General features: G+C 36.0%; 1 protein-coding gene across 2 annotated transcripts in view; it reads left to right on the top strand.

The window, feature by feature from the left end:
* The window catches only part of LOC124369989 (aminopeptidase Ey-like), a 71,048-nt gene extending 57,095 nt beyond the window's left edge, over positions 1–13,953 (top strand). For both annotated transcript variants that reach the window (XM_046828246.1, XM_046828244.1), the window contains 4 exons: positions 1,509–1,679; positions 3,974–4,117; positions 9,352–9,427; positions 13,675–13,953. In XM_046828246.1, coding sequence (XP_046684202.1) covers positions 1,509–1,679; positions 3,974–4,117; positions 9,352–9,427; positions 13,675–13,908 — 625 coding nt within the window. In that variant the 3' untranslated portion in view covers positions 13,909–13,953. The remainder of the gene's footprint in view (positions 1–1,508; positions 1,680–3,973; positions 4,118–9,351; positions 9,428–13,674) is intronic.
* Positions 13,954–22,463: the final 8,510 nt, after the last annotated feature.

The following is a 22,463-nucleotide window of genomic DNA, read 5'->3' as shown; positions in this document are numbered from 1 at the left end:
TGATTACAGTAACTATGTGTGAAGATTTGTAGCTTCATATGATATGGTTACATTAAATTAAGCCATTCTTCGACTTGCACATAAGATCAGTATTGACATTTTTTAGCGCCATCATTTTGTTTAAGATTAGTCTTTTGAGTTCTAATTTGCGGCATGATGTTTTACTAATTAAGGCCTTTAAAAATGGTATGCATATTGACCTATGCTTACATTTGAGATTTTCTACAGACCCCTAACGCCGTTCCCTTGAGGTGGTGAAGAGCTATTGATTGCATAAGAAAGTTCAATGTTATGCCTTTTGTCACTGAACAAAGTTTTATGTTTGTATGTTTACGAGTACAGAAGATGTTAGACTATTTCAAGACTTTTCAGCAGCCTTGTATATTTGCTTGGAAATTACAAAGAAAAATTTTGAAGAGAGCCGATGCTGGGCTCAAATAATCCTGTGCATTGTTCAGTTGTTCCATTCTGCTGGATAACTCAACGAATGATCAGATCTTATAGCTAACCAAATTGAGAAGATGTGGTAGCAGTTTTCAGGGAAACTTTTAGGGTAAAATATAAATACACGCGCGTCCTTAAATTGTAAAACGAATGTGTACAACAAAAATACACTATGTTAAGACAGACTATCTATATCAGACAAAATTAAACAAATATCAACTTTTTGAGATTTATAACATCTGAATGTTTGTAGGAAATTATAGTTTATATGAAAAGAACACGTCTCATATTTAACCTGCTGATACATCTTAAGAAATTAAATGAAGATCTGTTTTACTATTTTCAAAGTTGTCAATGCACAGTTAACCAGTTATACAACTCATATAACACAGAATTTAGAAAGATCGAGATACTATGAATCAATTTAGCACATAATTGTTTCAAATAGATTCTCTTTCATTAAATATGAGCACACAACCATTCTAATACCACTGAAATTTAGTAGATCTAGTTTTTTTTAGTAACACTCTCTTGTCAACCTATCTGAATTTGAATTTAAATGATCAATGGTAAAACAGTGTCTAAACACTCGCAATCTAACCGATCATGTTGTCAAATCAAAAATTGCAGTCATATTTGTCAGCAATCCCTTATCATTAGCTTCAAAAGATTAGGAAACACAATGGCAATGGCTTCAGAAGTAAAACTTATCTCTTCAGGGCCATGGCAGTGTAGGAAATACATCAGCTTCAACGGTAATCATATTTTGTCAGAATTAAAGCAGAATCAAAATCCGCCAATTTAGGAAATTTAGGGCTTTGGCAAGCCATGCTAGCAAGAGGGAGGACACTACTCTGACTTGTAAATATTGAGAATCATGAGGTGTTTTGTTTTACTTATCACAGAACATTTATATTCTTAGTTGAACCACGAACACGTACAATAATTGAATGCAGTTGTGACTTTTGTTGGAACAGTTTCAATAAGTATGTTTAGATTTTATTATTTTCGTATTTTATTGAATTAACTATGAAGAATCTGATATTAGAATTGTCCATACGCAGATTTCCTGCAGAGTACAAACCAGCTGCACTGTGTGCAGGAGTCAGGCAGTTTCCGCAAGTGTTCTATAATGTGTTCGACTCATTCACACAATCACTTGTGAAATCTGACAGAAGTGTCTTCCTCTCGGCTTTGGCTTGCACTAGAAACTCCTCCCATCTTCATTATCTCATGTGAGTAATATGTTTAACTATATGTAATAAAACTAGTATTAATGTACAACTCGAAATACTTAAAATCACAAAGCCGTAGCATAAAACAGTAGTGTGTTTTCCAGAGAGACTTACATTCTATTAAGCCTGTCTTGTGTTTCTTTTGATCACCTCGATGTTTACATGTTGTATTGGCCTAATTAGTTATCCACAACATACGATGGGGTGAAGATTATTTATTATAAAGCTAATCTGGCCAAAAGTCCCCGCCCTTACCGGTCTATATTTTGTGTCATTATTCATTGTAGAGGTATTACCTTTAAACCTTTATTTCCCTTTTTAAATTCGCTGCAAACAAGATTTCATTAATTAATTTTCTAAACTTAATAGTTACTATATAATCACCTAAATGTAAAAATTATTGTGTTTACAACTTCCTTTTTCGTGTGTTTTTCACTAAAACTAAAGCTAGAGAATAATTAAAGTAACTATGACCAGGAGCAAGACGATTAACATTTTCACGGACAGTTAGGCAACACTGATGGCGCTGTACTATTGTTTGATCAAATCCAAACTAGTTTGGGATTGCTATCAAGCCGTTTCCTCCCTTGCCAGAATCAACAATGTGACCGTTTGTTGGGTTCCTGGTCATAGGGGGATCCCTGGGAACGAAAGAGCTCATTCCCTGGCCAACCGGGGCTCAGCGTCAATTATGACGGGCCCTCAACCATTCTGCGGTGTGAATCCTTTGGGGCTGTCTCGAAACGGGTCCGCGTGGAACATGAGAGAAGGTGGAGGGTGCATCCGGACACGAGAATGAGCAGAATGATACTACAGTCGCCTTCCTCCAGAGTGGCGTCGGACCTTCTCTCACTAAGTAGATCAATGTCTTCTCGGGTTATAGGTCTGATCACGGGACACGGTCATCTGAGGAAGCACCTTCACAGAGTCGGCATCCTTCAGGAGGATCTGCTCTGTAGAATGTGTGATGAGCATGATGAAACTGCCGAACACCTGCTCTTTGATTTCCCTTCAATAGCAAGGGAGCGGTACGCCATCTTTGGTAGTTTGGGCAAGGGTGGTGAATTTCCCCATGAGGATAGGTTGTTTTCGGCGTTTTGCGGAACTGCTGAAACCGTATATGGTAGGCCTTACTGTGTGCTTCCGGGGTGCGCAAACGGCCCTTGAGGCTTAAGTGTATGGCAGTAGGCCACCCCATAGAAGAAGAAGAAGAACTATAACCACGGTACATCGAAACTTATATTTTAGAGCATGAATTAATAGAGTTAAAGCTTTAACTTCAAATGCTAACATTTCACCTAGAAAACTGTTAACCTTAGAGCAATGATTTTATATATAACAAACAAAAATAAGAACTATTAAAATTAATTAATAAAGAATATTGTATTTATATTTAAATACAACATGTGAAATTGACAGGTGGTGTTGCATTGTAAAGTTAACAAGTAAATTGAATAAATAGACTTTTGATTTAGTTTGCATTTTTTTTCACTCTCCTTTCCCTTTTTGTAATAGTAAAGATCTACTGTAAACGCAACTAAAAAAAAACCTGAAATATACATGTTCTTCATTTAGAGATACTATAACATCTTATTAAAAACCAGCTAGGGTTATTAATTTGATTAACATTTCAAACTCAGTTTTTTATACTTACAAAAACCTAACAACAAATGTGAAACAAATTTTAAATCGAAGTATTTCCCACACTTCTAACTACTACTTAGATAAATAATTTCTCATGGTTAATGCTTATGATTGTTAAATATTTGATAACCCATAATTCAACAAATACTTCTTACAATGAGATAGATGTAATAGTAAAGTTGAAATGCCTACTTCACAGAGAAATTCAGTGACAAACCTTTTATTACCCTAGTAAAAACATTAAATCTGCTTGAATATGTTGGATTTTTGGCATTTCAAGCCAAACTTAAACATTAAATTTGTTGACTGGTGTTTTTTATGCAAATATTGAGATAAATTTACACGGCTAAATTACTCACAGAAGAAACATTTAGTATTACCACATCTATTACTCAAGTCCAATCAGGGAATTTTATCTGTTTAAGGCAGTGATTCCCGGCATTTCAAGTGTGATGGTTCAATGTTTCGATGAAGAATGTAATGAGAATGAGATGAAATGTTGCAGTTGAAATTTCTACATAGACCAGTAAGATTTAACACATCTTCTATGGCCATGATTACTGACGTATGTCCGTTTGAGATTATTATTTCAGGCTAACACTTTTTCCTCGTGTATATATTAAACTAACATTTATGAAATTAATTCACAGGAAAACAGTGTTTATAGACAAGAATCAGATGATGATTGGGCACTACGAAAAATTACATCTGGTGAAGCAGATATTAGCAAGACCTGAGAATGTTAAGCCTGTTGTTCTCTTTTTGGTGCAGAATTATGACACGGCTCTATCCATGTGAGTTTTACTGTAAAGCCATTTAGTATATATTCATTGCTCCAGTGGATTATAAACATTTCCAATGTTATTTAAATATAATATGTAAAGATCAGTATTACGGAATTCAATTTTGAATAGTTTGTGGCTAATCAGTAGGCGTATACAGTAAAATCAATTCTAGTAATATAGTCTTGGCATTGACTATGATGCCGATCGCATGTGAAAATTAAAATAATTAATATAAAAAAGACAAATCAATATTTTAATATAATAATATTAAAAGAAATACAAACCATCAAATTGTAATAGTTATGAATTTATATTTTATAAACATTACTAACAAAACAATAAAATTAAAACTTAGTAGTTTCGGTCAGAGACCAAAAATAAAGGAATCCATTTCCGTTGAAACTTTTCCTACCCAATCTCCTTCTTTTTCTTCCATTGAGGTTGTTGCAAGTAGGAGCAGCTATGTACTGTGATTAAACAGCAGTGGTGTCACTTGTTTCATAATTTATTTCTGAGTGATTTAATAGTGAAATAATATACAGACATGCAAATGCATATTAAACATTGCCTTGTGATTAACAAAACTAGAATAAAATCCTAGTGAACTCCACAACCATGTGTTGCATTGATGTCTTACATATAAATTTTAATGCATATCAGAGTGAAATGATTCTTAAAGTTCTTAAGTGTACGACAACGAAATATAAAAAGCAAATGAGCAAAATTTTTCAAAACTGTCAACATTATTCTGTACACTATTCCACGTACAATATAATCTGTTATATTCAGATTACTAACATCGGGCTACACAACAACAACAATGAAGGACAGTTCATGTATATACGGTCCTGAGCAAACGTCACAACCATCGTGGGTCTAGGTATATATACATTCATTCTACATTGACCTAATATATTCAGATTACTAAAATTGGGCTACACAGCAACAACAATGAAGGACAGTTCATGTAGATACAGTACTGAGCAAACGTCACAACCATCGTGGGTCTAGGTATATATACATTCATTCTACATTGACCTATTATATTCAGATTACTAACATCGGGCTACACAAAACAACAATGAAGTGACAGTTCATGTATATACAGTACTGAGCAAACGTCACAACCATCGTGGGTCTAGGTATATATACATTCATTCTACATTGACCTATTATATTCAGATTACTAACATCGGGCTACACAAAAACAACAATGAAGGACAGTTCATGTATATACAGTCTAGAGCAAACGTCACAACCTTCGTGGGTCTAGGTATATATACAATCATTCTGCATTGACCTATTATATTCAGATTTCTAACATCGGGCTACAAAAAAGCAAAGAAGTGCAGTTTATGTATATACAGTCCTGAGCAAACGTCACAACCTTCGTGGTATAGGTATATATACATGTATTAGTGTCTAATCTAGAAAGCGATTGAAAAATAGTGTTACCTAATCCTATTGAACATATGGTGACCTATTCTTTAGTAAAACCTGACCAACATGGCTTCTTAGCTGGAAAATAAACAACAACAGTCTTGATTAGTCTTACGGAGTTCATAATAGACCAACTTGAAGAAGACAATACCTGTACAGTTAATTTACTGGACTACAGTAAGGCTTTTGATTGCCTCTCTCATAAACAACTCCTTGAAAAACTGTCAGAACTTGGCATAGAAAGTAGCTTAAAAATCATGGTTCACCAGCTACCCGACAGGACGAAGCCAAGTGGTTGAAATAAATCACAGAAGCAGAGGGAGTATAAGATAAATTAGATCAGTACCTAAATTTGTCTCACGCGGAGTCCTATAGGAATCTGTATTGGATCCAGTTGTATTCATCCTCTTCACAAATGACTTAACTAACTATATACTAGACTACAGTAAAGGACTTATGTATGCTGATGATACAGTTCTATTACTAGGGAGAAAATTACCAAAAGATCTCGAAGTAAACTCATTTATAGCACTCAACATGGCCATTCAATATTGCCATAGAAACGAATCGGTTGTCAATGAAAGAAAAACAAAACAGTTAGTACTAGGAAAATACAAAGAGGATACAGGGAGGCTGACTGAATTAGAAGAAGTCACTATCACTAAATACTTAAGTATAACCATAGACGATGACACCTCATGGACTCCACTCATTGATTCTGTGTGCAAAAAATCAGCACAGCACTGTATGTAATACGTACGGCGAGTGAAAAACATAGGTGACATAGTTACAGCAAAAGTTGCCTACTCTGCGCTGCTTGGGACACACCTCCGATATGGAATCATCGTTTGGGGAGGCACCACAGCAGGAAAGATACAAAGGTTACTGGTGCTGCAAAAACGAGCTATAAGAATTCTGGGAAGTCTTCAATACAGGGAAACATGCAGGGATTCCTTCAAACAACTTAGAATACTAACTGTTGTAAATTTATACATCCTAGAAGCTGTGATGCATGTTCACATCAAAGCACCAGAGGCAGCAAGGACCTATGCACAAATGCATCTGATTACTGGCTGCCTCGCCATAGGCAGCAACTGAAAAGAGTCCAAGCTATGCTGGCGCCAAGATGTGAAATGCACTTCCTGAAGACTTGAAAATGACGGACCGAAAACACTTCAGTCAAACCCTGAAGAACTGGCTACTGGATCGACCATTTTACTCGCTAAACGAATTCTACGGAATGAGGACCTAAAACCTACAAGACAACTAGACCTAACCCTTTATTTGCTGACCCAATTACTAAACTTAAGGTTTATGTAAATAAAGGTAATTTGACTTTGATTTTACTTTGACTTGATGTTATACAAGGAAGACGTAAGGGTACAACTGGAATCCGATGGTAGTAACAGGAAACGAATTCAGAATACAGAGGAGCTTGACAAATCTGCCGACAGTCTGACTTCTGCAATTGTGGGTCCATTTGATCTCAGTTGTCCTGTTATTAACAAGGGAAGACACAAAGTAGCCTGGTGTAGCTCTAAACTGGCTGCTTTGAAAAAGAGAGTCAGGGCTTTATTCAGGAAAGCTAACACTTGGGGTACTTGGTAGACCTACCACGAGGCTCTTGCACTGTACAACCGCAATGTCTGTACCGCTAAGAGATTAGCCTGGAATAAACTCTGCACTGACACTGATAGTGTGCAGGGTTGTGCAATGCTACAGAAGCTATTAGCAAAAAATCCCATATCGCTGCTTGGTGGTCTCAGGGACGATCAAGGCAAAAATATTACTGAACCGGAGAGAATTCTAAAAGTAGTGATGGGAACACAACTTCTGGACTGTATCATTTATGACAAGGATCAACCACTCAGCTGTAGAGTGAGACCTGATTGTTCTGCTCACTCACAACCGAGTTTGGCATGTCGTGTAGTAACCTTCAGAAGGATTGAGTGGGTGATTAACTCAAGTTTCAGGGGGAGACTGAGCAAGACTAGTGCTATGTGGGGGCTGTCTCGAAGTGGGTTCACACTGAACATGAGAGAAGGAGGAGACTGCGTCCGGGTCCGAGAATGAACAGAATGGTCCTACAGTCGCCTTCTCCCACGGTGGCATCTGACTCTCTCTCCTGAAGTAGATCGGTGCCTTCCCGGTTGTGGATCTAATTATAGGACACGGTCAACTGAGGAAGCTTCTTCAAAGAGTCTACATTCTCCGGGAGGCTTCACTCTGTATGATGTGTGACGAGCAGAAGGAAACTGCTGAACACCTGCTCTCTGTACTGCTATAGCAAGGGAGCGCTACACCATCTTTGGTAGTCTGGACAAAGGTGGCGAATTTCCCCATAAGGACCTGACCTGTTGTTTTCGGCAGTTTGTAGAACTGCTGAAACCGTAAACTGGTTGGCCTCGTGGTACACTTCCGGGGTGAACAAACGATACTCATTGAAAATCATTGTCACATGCACAGGGGCGCGCCAAGTGGGTGGGGGAAGGGGGGAACAAACAGAACGTGGGTCAAATAAAAATAATAGTTATGTTGGAACTTTGAAATAAATCACAATGAAATATATAGATTCAAAACTATTTCAATTTACAAAATACACGGCACATATATTCAATTTTTTTAAACCCCTAAATATTAAAATTTCACCGTCACACAGCAACCGCGTGATGTTAGTTCGTAATATTTCTAATGGCTCTACCTGTACTCGATACTTCAGTAAGCGAGTACTAGTCCTGCTAAATTAGTCCGAGTACTTTGTACCAGGAATGGCGGTAAGCCTGTACAGTATCTGTATCGTAAAATTATCTGCAACAGTAACCTGTACCGGGTACTTTCGGTTTGCTGTTACTTATATTCTCTTACAGACTAGTAACCGGTACAAAAAGTGTCTTCTGCTGTAGTCCTGACGTGATCAGTTGTCACAGTAGTGAGTGAGTTCTCAGCAGTTCTGTACTGTGTTCATTCTCACTACAAAGCAACACTGCCCTGGGCAGTCTGGGCATTGTGTGTTAACCCAAAAGTTACCGGTTATGGTGAACTAGCAAAACCTGCTCAATTTAATATGTGCAGAAATGTACTATTAATACTAATCTTAAATTTACATAGCATTATTACAACTACATTACACGTGTATGTATCTTCTATAAACATTTGATCTTAATCAGATCACAAGTTTACAAATTATTAATTTCCAAATTTGGATTTTGGTTAAAATTCGCCAAGAACCGGTATTTTTTCGTAGTTATCGATATAAAAACTGAAAGTTATCGTTAATTAACAGTTTGATATGTAGAAACGCAGAAACAAACAAGCTAAACTAGACATCAAGATTTAGCTTTGGTCTTTATTTGTAATTTAAACTTAACTATTTTGTTAAATATTTTATTAGTGTTATGGTTAACTGTTGTTTTATTTAAATACACTTCGTATAAACTGCATTTGTTACAGAATATTTTAATTATCCCTGTATAAGCTTCTCCTGGTGATCGGTAGTAAAGTGGTTTTACTGTAAAATATATGTACTGTGACATGAAGTACTCTTATGATCTTTGCCCTCCTCTAATTAGTTTAGAAGTACTATATTTAACGATTTAAGGACCTAGTATTTCAAAAATTGCCTGGGGGAGGGCCCAACTCCCTGCTAGTATGGGGTGGTTTTTCTTATTCCCGAATCTAAACACCCCCCACAAAAGATTTCTGGGTGCGCCACTGCACATCTATGCCTCCTGTTACAAGGCTATATATATTAAAATTGTTCTTTGTTACACACATTACTTATGTATGTATAATTTTTCTGTAAGGCTTGGGAATGACATCATGAAAACAATCTGGTTCAGTATCGGCCAAAGTACACGTCTTGCTTCTGACTTACAATTGGTAAGTAATTAATGCAATAAAATTATCTGTATTTTAAATATAAAAATTTCTTTGTCTACAAATATTTTGCCATACCATAACGTCCAAAGACTGCTTGCTGTATTTTAATGCTAGAGATTGAATGAATCTTCACAACTATTTCATCTCTTGATTTGTCCCATTCATATACAAAGTACAGACTGTTAACTCACTCTAGCTATTTGATCAAAGAGAGATTTAGTCAAAGTGCCATAATGGTCCATCCTATTACTTTTAGTGTATCTAAGAGTATACTAGGTAGATATATCCAAAATGTATAAAATTAATTTTTGAATAAATATATCTTAAATCATCAAAGCTATAATAATGTGATTGATTTATAGACTTTACCATTGTTTTGTACAACTGATAAGCAAAAGAAACTAATCAAACAATCGTCTATATAATATTATGATTCAAAACTGTAAGGAACGTTGTTTTATACAGGGTGTCAATTAAGTCTGGAACCTCTTTTTTAATTTTTGAACCATAATAGAAAGAAATACCAAAGTTCACACGTGCTTACTGGTGATAGTAACGCACATATCTGCCCAATTACCGACCGGATAATCCCTTTGGGGGACGGTCCACAAGGAGTCAGACAAAATTCTTAAATAGCAGCATAGGTCAAGTTTGGTATCAAATTAAAGGTCTTACTTAGCAGAGTACAATGCCGCAAACCGGACTTCAAAAGGTGGATTCATTCAGTAGTTATAGTTACTTGAATTTTAAAACAATTGAACAATGTAAATTATTAAGTATTACAAGTAAACACCAATTTTTAAGTACCTGTGATCAAAGTAAGTGTTCAAAATGTTCCCCTCCCATCATCTGACAATGTAGTAATCGAAGCCAGGAATCAATAATTATTACCAATAACACACAACTACTGTTAGAATGTGAAAGTGGCAGATTGAGTCATACACAGCATCCACAGAAACTTAGCGTTTGGGCAGGTATTATAGGAAATCAAATTATGGGCCCATTATTGATCAATGGTAATTTAAATGGTGACTCGTATCTAGCAATGCTCCAAAATGAGATAATTCCTGCACTACAAGCTGCTCTTGGTCGACAATTTCAAAGAATTTATTTCCAACAAGATGGCGCGCCACCACACTTTGCTCTCCTTGTTAGAAAATACTTGGATACAATATTCCTTCACAGATGGATTGGAAGACGTGGTGCAGTAGAGTGGCCTGCTCGTTCCCCTGATTTATCTCCGCTGGATTTATTTCTTTGGGGATACCTCAAAGATAAAGTTTATCATACTCGAGATTTGGCGCACCTAAGAAATCTCATAGTCCAAGAAGCTCAAGATATTCCCCGTGACTACCTTCAAAATGCAGTGGATGACTTTTATAACCGCCTAGGACATTGCCAGACGATGGTAGGGGAACATTTTGAACACTTACTTTGATCACAGGTACTTAAAAATTGGTGTTTACTTGTAATACTTAATAATATTTACATTGTTCAATTGTTTTAAAATTCAAGTAGCTATAACTACTGAATGAATCCACCTTTTGAAGTCCGGTTTGCGGCATTGTACTCGGCTAAGTAAGACCTTTAATTTGATACCAAACTTGACCTATGCTGCTATTTAAGAATTTTGTCTGACTCCTTGTGGACCATCCCCCAAAGGGATTATCTGGTCGGTAATTGGGCAGATATGTGCGTTACTATCACCAGTAAGCACGTGTGAACTTTGGTATTTTTTTATATTGTGGTTTAAAAATTAAAATTAGGTTCCAGACTTAATTGACACCCTGTATATGTGTATATAAAAGTAAATAGTAGTAATATGCCGATGCTTGGACACTTTAGGAGCCAAGTGGAAAAATTGAAAAACGGAACAAATTTAATGAAAATGCTATGCAAAAGCTAAAAATAAATCTCTAAAAAGTCAAACATAAAACAATTTTGGAGACAATACAATATTCAAATGAAAATAATTAAATTTTTATAAATGTATGCTTCAATACTTTTAAGCTGTTTAGTGAAAAATCTAAAATTTGTATTTTTAATTTGTATTGATTTCATTTCATTTTCTAATTGTTTGTTTTCATTTTTTAAGTTTATATTTGTGGGATTTCCTTACAGAAGGAACAACAAGGTATTCACCTTGATCAAGTTGAACGTTAAAGTTTCAGATTTTTGAAGAAATTGAAAAGAATGTAATCAAAGAATTTAAAGAACTGATCAGAATTTATGAAAAAGAACAAGAATTTATTCAACAAATTAATCAACCTGTAACTTCTGCAATAAAAATGTCGAGGACAAATATGAAAATGTTTTAAATCAAAATAAGATGGATTTAGTTTCAGTTGTTCGACAATTTGCTGATATTTCGATTCCAAAATCTGAAGTAAAAGAATTTGAATTGCCAAAATTACCATCTTCAACACTTTTTAGAGCAAGAATTATTCAAGAATTTATTATAGTTAATCCGATAAGTCCTGGAACAATGGAAATAGGTAATTGGTGAAATTGGTAAAAATTTTCTTCCTTGTGAAAAGGGGATACATTTGGGATAGAGAAAAGAAAAGTGTTGCGATTGAAAGTTAGAAAGTAAATTTTAAGCATAATGACATAATTATTGAAGATAAAACACATAAAGGAACTGAAGGTTTATGGAGCTTGGTAACAGATAAAGTACCAGAAGACAATTTATATTCTGAAATAGATTTATGAATTTAATTAAACCAAATTGAGGAAATAAAATTTACTTAGGAATATTTCTAGAATTCAAAAGGTTCAACTCATCAACTATAACACTGGAATATTTTCTGTATTTAAGATTTCTAACAAATCTTCATCAGTTGAAGGTAATAATTGTTTTACATATTTTGGAAATTTATTAAACTCATTAAAATTGTCTTCTTTTATAAGTTTTTAAATGCTAGAAATTGTAAAGACTTGTAGAATTTATTTTTCAAAAATTTAATCTTATCAAATTATCTTATTTTGTTACAATGTGATTAATTTTATACATATTTCATTTATAATCACATTAATCATTAATCACATCGATCATTTTATAATCACATTGAAATAAAATAAAATAATTTTTTTCAATTAAATTTTCTTATATGTAAATGGAGTTCTTGAAAGAGTTAAACGAGGTTGGTGAATTCAAGTTTAAAGAATATAAGAATTTAAACGAATTAGAAGAAAATAGGAAATACAAAATTTTGAATTTCGAAAGAATTAAAGACAAATACGGGTTTACAATAATTGCAGAATTGGAAGATCACAAAGTACATTTGACAAATAGATTTTTGAATATATTGGATGATAAAAAGATCAAAGAAATCAAAAAAAAGATAACTTGCATTTAATATTTGTTCGAAGGAAGAAAATAAAAGAAAAAAATTGTAATATGACTAATATGGTAGAATAAAGATCTTTCAGTTACTTGTGTGACAAAAATAAAATCATCACAGATTAAAAATCAATATTTTTTTAATGAATTAGATTTTTTTAAGAAATGAAATGATATTGTGAATTAAAAATACAAATTTTGTATTTCTCACTAAACAGCTAAAGAATGTTGAAGCACACATTTGATTATTTTCATTTGAATTTTTTATTGTCTCCAAAATTGTTTTATTTTTGACTTTGTAGAGTTTTTTTTATAGCTTTACATGGTATTTTGTCCTTGCATCGGCATATTGCTACCTACTTGTGTGTGTGTGTGTGCGCGTGTGCGTGACTATTTAAAGCAGCTGGTTATAAATTCAACCTAGTGCTGTAATTTTAATTACTAAACCATCGACCAGCAGCCAATCAAATTTAAGAACCTTATTACAAATATGTTAAAATCAATTGAAAATTTAATAAATAAATAAAATTTATGTTAACCTGTAAACAAACAGGTAAAAGATCATTTAATATTGAAATGAATAAAACTATCAAAAGAAGAGGATAAGTAAATAAAAATGAAAATTAGATACACCTGATAAGATATAAACATAGGCATATATAACATTACTTAAGGTAATTATTAATTATTATTTACATGAATAATCAAACACTGGTCATACTTAAGGTTTTGAATCATTATATTACATTATTTATCGTCATAGTCTCAATACAGAGTTACAATCATATTAGGCTAAAGATCATGAAAAAATGTCAAATGAATCCAGTATTTTTGTAAGAGATAAGCATTGTTACATGTTATAGCAGAGATTGTGTGGAAGTGACACAAGTTGTCACTGTTGCAGCTACAGACCATAGCTCAGAATGTGTCCCTCACCTCTAGTCTGCAAGAAGCTATTAACTCCACCATTGCCACGGCAGAGAGTGCCAGGCGACAGGCCCAGAGGTTGGCACCCCTGGTAGCAGCAGCTCTGCATCTCATCTCTCCCCCCTCCACTTCCTCCCGCTCTGCCCTAATGCCACAGTTCTCCGGCACATTGACACTGTTATCTTTACTGTTCATTAAATTTACATTTTAAATAAGCAGTTGCATTAACTAAAGAAGTTAACTGTTGGTTCTTTGACTACTTCACACTTATTTCTCCAGTGTTGGGTTCAAATAATTTGCGAGATACACAATATTCTATGCTACGTCTTCTACATCACACAATCCAATAACGTAACAATCTAAGGAGATCTGCTTTACACTGGAATATTTATATTCCTGATCCACTAAAGATGAGGAATGACTGGTATTCTCTTTATCCTCAACTAATGGACTAACATTCAAGATTGTTGAAAATTTGTTATTTATTTTAAGTCTAAGATATCTTTATAATAGAAATTGTTAATGTTTTAAAAATATAAAACTAAAACCAATTAGCAATCTGTACATAACTTACCTGAAAGGTCTATTCGACAAGCCAGTGCAGCGGTCGAAAGCGTAAAACCAACCTGTTCCCTCTTCTTGAAGAGGGGACCCTCTCTAAAAGGACCATCTGTCTCAGTCCGAGGAAGAAAAGGGGACAGCGTCTCCAAACAATCCAAAAGGTGGGACGAGGATGGACCACCAGGGGGAAGTGGAAAAAAAAAGGTGTAAGTATGCGCCTAATACAGAAAAACCTTCACATGCTAAGGGCACAACCGACATCTTGGGAAGAAGGTTTATCTCAACAGGCCTGGAAATCACCCTAATCCAGGAGCCTTGGATCAATAGAGGTTGCATCAGAGGATTGACGACTCAAGGTAGGTAATCTCATATATGATCGATCAATTGAAAACCCCAGAACATGTATTCTAATTTCAAAACAAATAACAGCCTTTCCTATTACATATCTTATAACAAGACATCTGGTGGCGGCTACAGTGAAAGTGGCATCACTGCAAGGGGTGAAAGAGGTTACCATAGCCTCAGCCTATTTCCCCAACCCGTCAACAAGCTGCCCACCAAAAGAGATAGAAAGACTATTGCAGAGCTGCAGAGATTCGGCCCTCATTCTCGGTTGCGACTGCAATGCTCACCATACCTATTGGGGAAGCACAAACATAAACCAAAGAGATGAGGAACTTCTACAGTTTATGTTTAGCAATGATTTAGTTTTAGAAAATAGAGGGTCAAGTCCAACCTTTATTACTAGAACTAGGAAAGAAGATCTAGACATAACCCTATCCACAGGACTCAAAAACATAAACATTGTAAGGTGGCACGTCTCAAAGGAGGCCTCACTATCGGACCACTGCCCTATTAGGTTCGACATAGAGGAGATAGGGGGGAAACCTGGCCCACAGGGGTCCTAAATCTACCAACTGGAAGGGATACCGAGTGTCCCTAGTAGAAGAGTTGGAAGAAATAGAACCCTTCCAGAAAAATGAATTTGACTTAGAAAGTTCTGCACAATTAGTAGAACAAGCTATAATAAAGGCCTACGAGAAAAACTGCCCTCTCAGACAAAACAGACTGAAGAAAGACGTGCCGTAGTGGACTGGGAGGTTGGAGACACTAAGAAATAAAACAAGGAAACAACTAAAATTGGCAAAAAGGACAGACGATTGGCTCCCTTATCTACACGCCCTAAACGAATATAAGAAATAACTTAAATGAATAAAAGAAGAACCTGGAGAAATTTTTGCAAATATATTAACAGCCTGCCTCAGGCTACCAGGCTTCAAAAAACTCTCCAAACTGATCACACTAACCCTTTGGGCACCTTAGTACAGTACTTTGGGGACAGTAAACAGGAAGGAGACCTTAGAACTGCTTCTGGAGACGCACTTCCCGGGGGGGTCACTTGGCTCAAAATGAGGATATTTATTCTCTAATCGAGGGGGAATCCAGCCGGGAGGTTGCTAAAGCCAGACAGCGGTCTAACAGACTATTTACACATGACAGAGTTAAATGGGCTATAAGATCGTTCAAGCCATTTAAATCTCCTGTGGCAGATGGAGTTTTCCCAGCCCTTCTTCAAGAGGGGTTGGACATACTATTAAATAGTCTTAGCATTCTGTTTAGAAGCAGTTTCGCCTTAGGATACATACCAAACAACTGGAGGACAGCACTGGTGGTGTTTGTACGGAAAAGGGACAGAGATCCGACTAATCCCAACTCGTACAGACCCATAAGCCTAACCTCCTTCATGGTGAAAACTATGGAAAAAATAATAAACAGATACATAAGGGACATAATATAACCAGATCACCCACTTAGTCCCACACAACACACTTACATAGAAGGTAAATCAACCACCACCGCTCTCCACAGCTTAGTGGGAGAGGTGGAGAACACCTTCGAAAAAAAGGAAGCCCTAGTCAGCACCTTTATGGACATTGAAGGAGCTTTCGACCGAGTAGCATATCGATCCATGGAGACTGCGATGGAACGTTTTGGAGTTCTCCCAGATGTAGTCAAATGGATAGTAGCCCTCCTAAAAAGCAGACAGGTAAAAGCAAAGTACGGAGACGAATCTGCCGCAATCACGGCCCAGAAAGGCTGTCCCCAGGAGGGAGTTCTGTCTCCTCTCCTGTGGGCGATGGTGGTAGATGATCTTCTTAGCAAAGCAGAGAAGAGGGGAACTAGGCTACTATGTTATGCGAACGACTTAGTGCTTATGATCAAAGGACAAACAAAGACATGCTGGAACGCCTAATTCAAAAAGAACTAAACCTCAAAAGCAACTGGTGTCATGGGGAAGGTCTACGGATCAACCCATCTAAAACAAATATGATTACCTTTACCAGGAAGAGAAAGTTCCAGCTTACACAACATGTTCTGGAGGGAATCAGCATAAACCAAACAAAAGAAGTGAAATACCTGGGTTTAATCCTGGATGAGAAGCTCACTTGGAACTCCAATATTGACAACAGGATATCCAAAGCGACAATGGCCCTTGGGGCCTGTAAGAGACTTTTTGGATTTAAATGGGGACTTAAACCCAAAATGATATATTGGAATTACGAAACCATAATTAAACCAATGATCACATATGCTGCCCTAGTGTGGTGGCCAAAAGTAGAATAAACAACAGCTGCTAAAAGGTTACAGTCTTCAAAGGCTAGCTTGGTTAAGCATCACGGGAGTGATGAGCTACTGCCCAACACTAGCAATTGAAGCGGTCCTGGGATACACTCATCTGGGGCAGGAGGTGGTGAGAACAGCCGCTCGAAGTGCAATGAAGCTTCTAGGAACAAAGGTAATAAATGCTACCTCCTTAGAAGGCCACATGAAGATATTGCAAGTATTTCCTGAGGCTGAAATGCTAACCAAAGTGTCAGACGCAATGGTTAAGAAATACTCCTTTGACAAACCATATATGGTCTCTATCGGAGGTAGGGAGAAATGGATTAAAAAGGAGGCCTAACCTACGAAAGGAGTACTGAAGTTTTACACAGTTGGTTCACGCCTTGACTCTAGGGCAGGATACGGAATACACGGACCTGGAGTTGACATGGCTGTGTCCCTAGGAAGACATGCCATGGTTTTTCAGGCGGAGGTCATGGCAATAGACTCATGTTCCAGAAGACTTATACAAATGAGGACAAAAGGATTAAAATACCTAATACTTTCTGATAGTCAGGCTGCATTGAAGGCACTTCATTGTTGTTCGTTTGATTCGAAAGCGGTCTGGGAATGCAAGAATCCTCTAACAGAGCTGGCAATGAATAACAGAGTAACACTCGGTTGGGTACCGGGTCATGAAGGCATTCATGGAAATGAAAAAGCAGAAATCCTCGCCAAAAAGTGAGCGGAATCCTCAATGGTGGGGCCTGAGCCAGGTTGCGGGATAGCCTTCTCCAACATTAAAGCTCAGGAAAGATTGGAAAAAGAGGATAAGAAACATTAATTATTGGAGTAGAGCCTCAGGATTAAGACCATCCAAATTGTTTATCTCTCCTTACGTTAAAGGGTGGACAGCTCTCTTAGATCAGAATAAGGAGGATATAAGACTAATGTTAGGAATGTTGGCTCAGGACATGGCCCTCTAAGGAAGCATCTTATGAAGGTAGGCCTTAGCCAGACTAACGAATGTAGACTCTGCGGAGAAGAGGAGGAATCAGCAGAGCATATCTGGTGAGATTGTCCTGCCATCTTAGAAACTCGGAAAAGATACCTGGGAGCATATCTCCTCAGCCCCAAGGATATCAGAGAACAGGAGCCCTCAAATCTGATTGGTTTTTGCAAAAGCCTCGGACTTTGAGGACACAAAATTATAGGGAGGCGCAGAGGTCCTTTTAGGACTAAGCGCGGGGACAAACTGTCCTTTTCCCTCAGAAAGGAAAAAAAGGGTGGATTATTATTTACAGTAATGTTATCTCAGCTTGTGTGTCCAGCTGTACTGGCCGCCACCATTTTGTTGGAAGTGCGGATTAATATTTACCATGATGTTATCTCAGCTTGTGTGTCCAGCTGTACTGGCCGCCACCATTTTGTTGGAAGTGCGAATTAATATTTACCATGATGTTATCACAGCTCGTGTGTCCAGCTGTACTGGCCGCCACCATGTTGTTGGAAGTGCGGATTAATATTTACCATGATGTTATCTCAACTCGTGTGTCCAGCTGTACTGGCCGCTGCCATTTTGTTGGAAGTGCGGATTAATATTTACCGTGATGTTATCTGAGCTTGTGTGTCCAGCTGTACTGGCCGCTGCCATTTTGTTGGAAGTGCGGATTAATATTTACTGTGATGTAATCTGAGCTCGTGTTATCTCAGCTCGTGTGTCCAGCTGTACTGGCCGCTGCCATTTTGTTGGAAGTGCGGATTAATATTTACCATGATGTTATCTCAGCTCGTGTGTCCAGCTGTACTGGCCGCCACCATTTTGTTGGAAGTGCAGATTAATATTTACCATGATGTTATCTCAGCTCGTGTGTCCAGCTGTACTGGCCGCCACCATTTTGTTGGAAGTGCAAATTAATATTTACCATGATGTTATCTCAGCTCGTGTGTCCAGCTGTACTGGCCACCACCATTTTGTTGGAAGTGCGGATTAATATTTACCATGATGTTATCTCAACTCGTGTGTCCAGCTGTACTGGCCGCTGCCATTTTGTTGGAAGTGCGGATTAATATTTACCGTGATGTTTATCTGAGCTTGTGTGTCCAGCTGTACTGGCCGCTGCCATTTTGTTGGAAGTGCGGATTAATATTTACTGTGATGTTATCTGAGCTCGTGTGTCCAGCTGTACTGGCCGCTGCCATTTTGTTGGAAGTGCGGATTAATATTTACTGTGATGTTAATCTGAGCTCGTGTGTCCAGCTGTACTGGCCGCTGCCATTTTGTTGGAAGTGCGGATTAATATTTACTGTGATGTAATCTGAGCTCGTGTGTCCAGCTGTAGTGGCCAACATATAATACGTCCATAGCTCGTAAGGTCAGCAACACTGGCCACTAAACCAAGCGATTATTTTCTAATATCCTTTTTGTTTCATAATGAATTGTGTGTTCTGAAATCTATCAAGCAGTTGTTTTTTAAAGTAAAGTAATTTTTATTTAAAGCAGTAAATTTCAAATTAGCCTGTAATTATTTTCTAAACATAAACATAAACTGAGCAAATAAGACGAATGACACGTGGTGGGCCTATACGCTGAAGTGATGTTGACCTAGGACATTTTAGACAACTATTCTAGACTACACATAGGTGTGTATTTAAAAAAACTTTTATTCCGTAAAAAAATGTAAAGACTGAGACAAATGTAAAATAGTTCAAGTCTGAGTATAACATAACTGTAAATGACTATTTTATAATATTTTATTTACATATCTTTTTAACAATATATGTATAAGAGTTAAATTTCCCAAATGTATGTTTATTTTTAATTAGTTTTTATTTGTTTTTTAAACATCTTAAATTACTATGCAAATAACGCGGAGGATATTGAAAAATAATTCCAATCTGGAAAGGCAAACAAAATATGGCCGCCGAGCTGCCAATGAAAGTAGAGCGGCCATCTGTACTGGCCATACGAGTTGCGAGGACAAACTACGGCAAAACTAACGCGAGCTGTCTGCAACCTCGGTGTGGCCAGTGCAGCTGGCCTTTTGAGCGCAAAGGGTTAATGACTACTCTGATATTGCTTTATAGTATTACGATTGACAAGCGGGCTTCCTTAAAAGTTATTGTCAAAGCCTTAGAGTGTGAGTAACCAATGCAAATAAATTAACCAACCAATAAAACATTTGATAGGACAATCTGCTAAAAATATATTTCTGTTTTAGTTTTTTTGAGATCACAAAAATTAATTATTGTGGATTGTGACACAATATTGAGTAAGCCTGTTTTTTGCAGGTTTTTTGTAATTCTAAAAAGAATTATTTGTTTGTCCTTGTTCACTGCAAGAAAGAGTCTCATTTTGATCTGAAATAAACTTCTGAGGAATTTTACATTAGTTTAAAGACATCCTGTACACAATTTTAACAACCACAAAAATAACATTATTATGATGTTTATAATGGGATGTGATTCAAAGACAATACATTTAAAGCACATTTATTGAAGCGAATTCTTATAACAGAAATTACAATAACTGTATAAAACCTAACTAGTTAATGTAAACGAGAAATTAGAGATCCCAGACATATAACAGTGACTTTATTATAACTATTATCACATTCCGTTTGCAGACAATAACTATAATAATACCAACTAAATATACACAAACAGACCTTGCTCAGAATAAATGTTAATTAATTACAAAATACAATCAAGAAGAAAGAAAACTGTTACTGTATCTGTACACAAACGTTTTGCATATATTTTGGTTTATCGATTTCTGACAATAAAGCTAAGTTTAAAGTTGACTTAACTCTTCCATTATAAAGAGAAAACTATTGCACAATACTGGTTACGGTTTCATGGAGTTGACACAGATATTCAAAGTATCAATTTTGTAAAACAAGACAAAGTAATTTTAAACATCTGAACCTCCGATGACTACTCCATATTTGACAACTGGGTGTGTGAAAACCCATGGCAACATTGTTTGCATTCAGCCTTCTTTTAGATTTTTGTTGCTATCATTATAAAAAAATATTAGGACTAATATTTTGTTAATGCAAATATTATTCCCTGATAAATTAAGTTTTTATATCTTATGTAACGTGTATAATAAAATTTTCATTAAATCGTACATTTTTAATTGCATTTAAAATTAGATTTTCCCAAAGAAATCATTTTAGGCTTGTACGGGCTATAACTTGTAAAATAAAATAAGACATTGCAATAAATATAAATTTCATAGGGAAGTCGATTACAGACAACTTCTACAGGAAAACTTGAAAAAGTCCAAAATATCTTGCACTCAGTTAAAAATGTTCTTGGTTCAAGTAAACCTGGGGCTCAAAGGGTTTGTAAAGATTATTGATAATTTTGTTAAAAGACAATTTCCAAATTCTTTCAGGTATTAGGTTATTAGACAGTGATTACGAGTGCAATTCTGTTATCAGTGATGGAAGTATTGAAGACGTAAATATTTCCTGTGCTCGAAAACCGTTTGCCGATTCATGGGTTTGTGCGAGGATAAAGAAATTGACATTAAGATGAAGGTTATTTGGATTATTTTAAAATTGTAAAGTAATTTTGTGTACATTGAATAAAATATCTTAATTTCCTAGGAAACAAGAAGTTTAAGGCTTAAATAAATGTTCAGCAAAATCATAAAAAATTACTCATAATATTTCCTTAACTTTATTTTTGAGCTTATTATTTTAGATGTATGCATGAACATATAACAATATAGGTTTAATCGTACCTAGGCAGTAAACCCACTCGGTGTTTTAACCTTTATTGTTGTAATTTGGAATGGGCCATTGAACACAAAGTATTGTTACTTCACCCTGAACCAAATTACAAATTAAGTTACACAAATACAAGTTAAATTGTGAAAACGAAAGATGTTAATAGGCCTATACAGTAGTTTCTAAATGTATTTTTGTTGTAGTAAAATTTTGGCAAGTAAAAAAGTATGGCTGAATTTGGATATGGTCTGAAATCTATACACCACTAAAATCAATTTTTTCATATTATAGTTGAACAAATAATTTCGTATTTTTGGGGTTGAAAGAGTACATAGTAAAGAAAGAGATTTTGTGATTGCATGTGGAATTTAATTAGATAGTTTTCTTGATTCTGATTCTTCTGAAATTTTGGTAGATCTCATAGAATGTATGTGTGTGTGGCTTGTGCAATATAACGTGAGCTTGTGAACACAATAACTGCAGTAGTTTTAAAATATCCAGACTTAACTTGGTACAAAGGCGGTCCTTGCACATAGTTTAGACAAGTTCGTTTGTCAGTCCTGACCAATGAAAAGTTTTACATGTATCATGGAATTATAAACAACTTTTATTCTTTTGCTTTCTTCAAAATATATTCACTGAACGAAGGCAAATGTCCGGAAAAAATCCTGTTTCCTTCACAATCCTTCCATCGTTAAAAATAACCTTCAAACAAAGAATCTATTAAGGTTTCAAGATAGTGGCCATTCAAAATTAGGTAAAGGAACGGTTATATATCAGTTAATATGAATTATAACTCTTATCTATGACAAAATGATGGCTCTAATACAAACAAAACATTTTATTGCCAGCAAGGAAATTC

This window comes from Homalodisca vitripennis, chromosome X (assembly GCF_021130785.1).
Source record: "Homalodisca vitripennis isolate AUS2020 chromosome X, UT_GWSS_2.1, whole genome shotgun sequence".
Lineage (NCBI taxonomy): Eukaryota > Metazoa > Arthropoda > Insecta > Hemiptera > Cicadellidae > Homalodisca > Homalodisca vitripennis.
The sequence above is the reverse complement of the archived record's forward strand: the minus strand, read 5'-3'. Positions and strand labels throughout refer to the sequence as shown.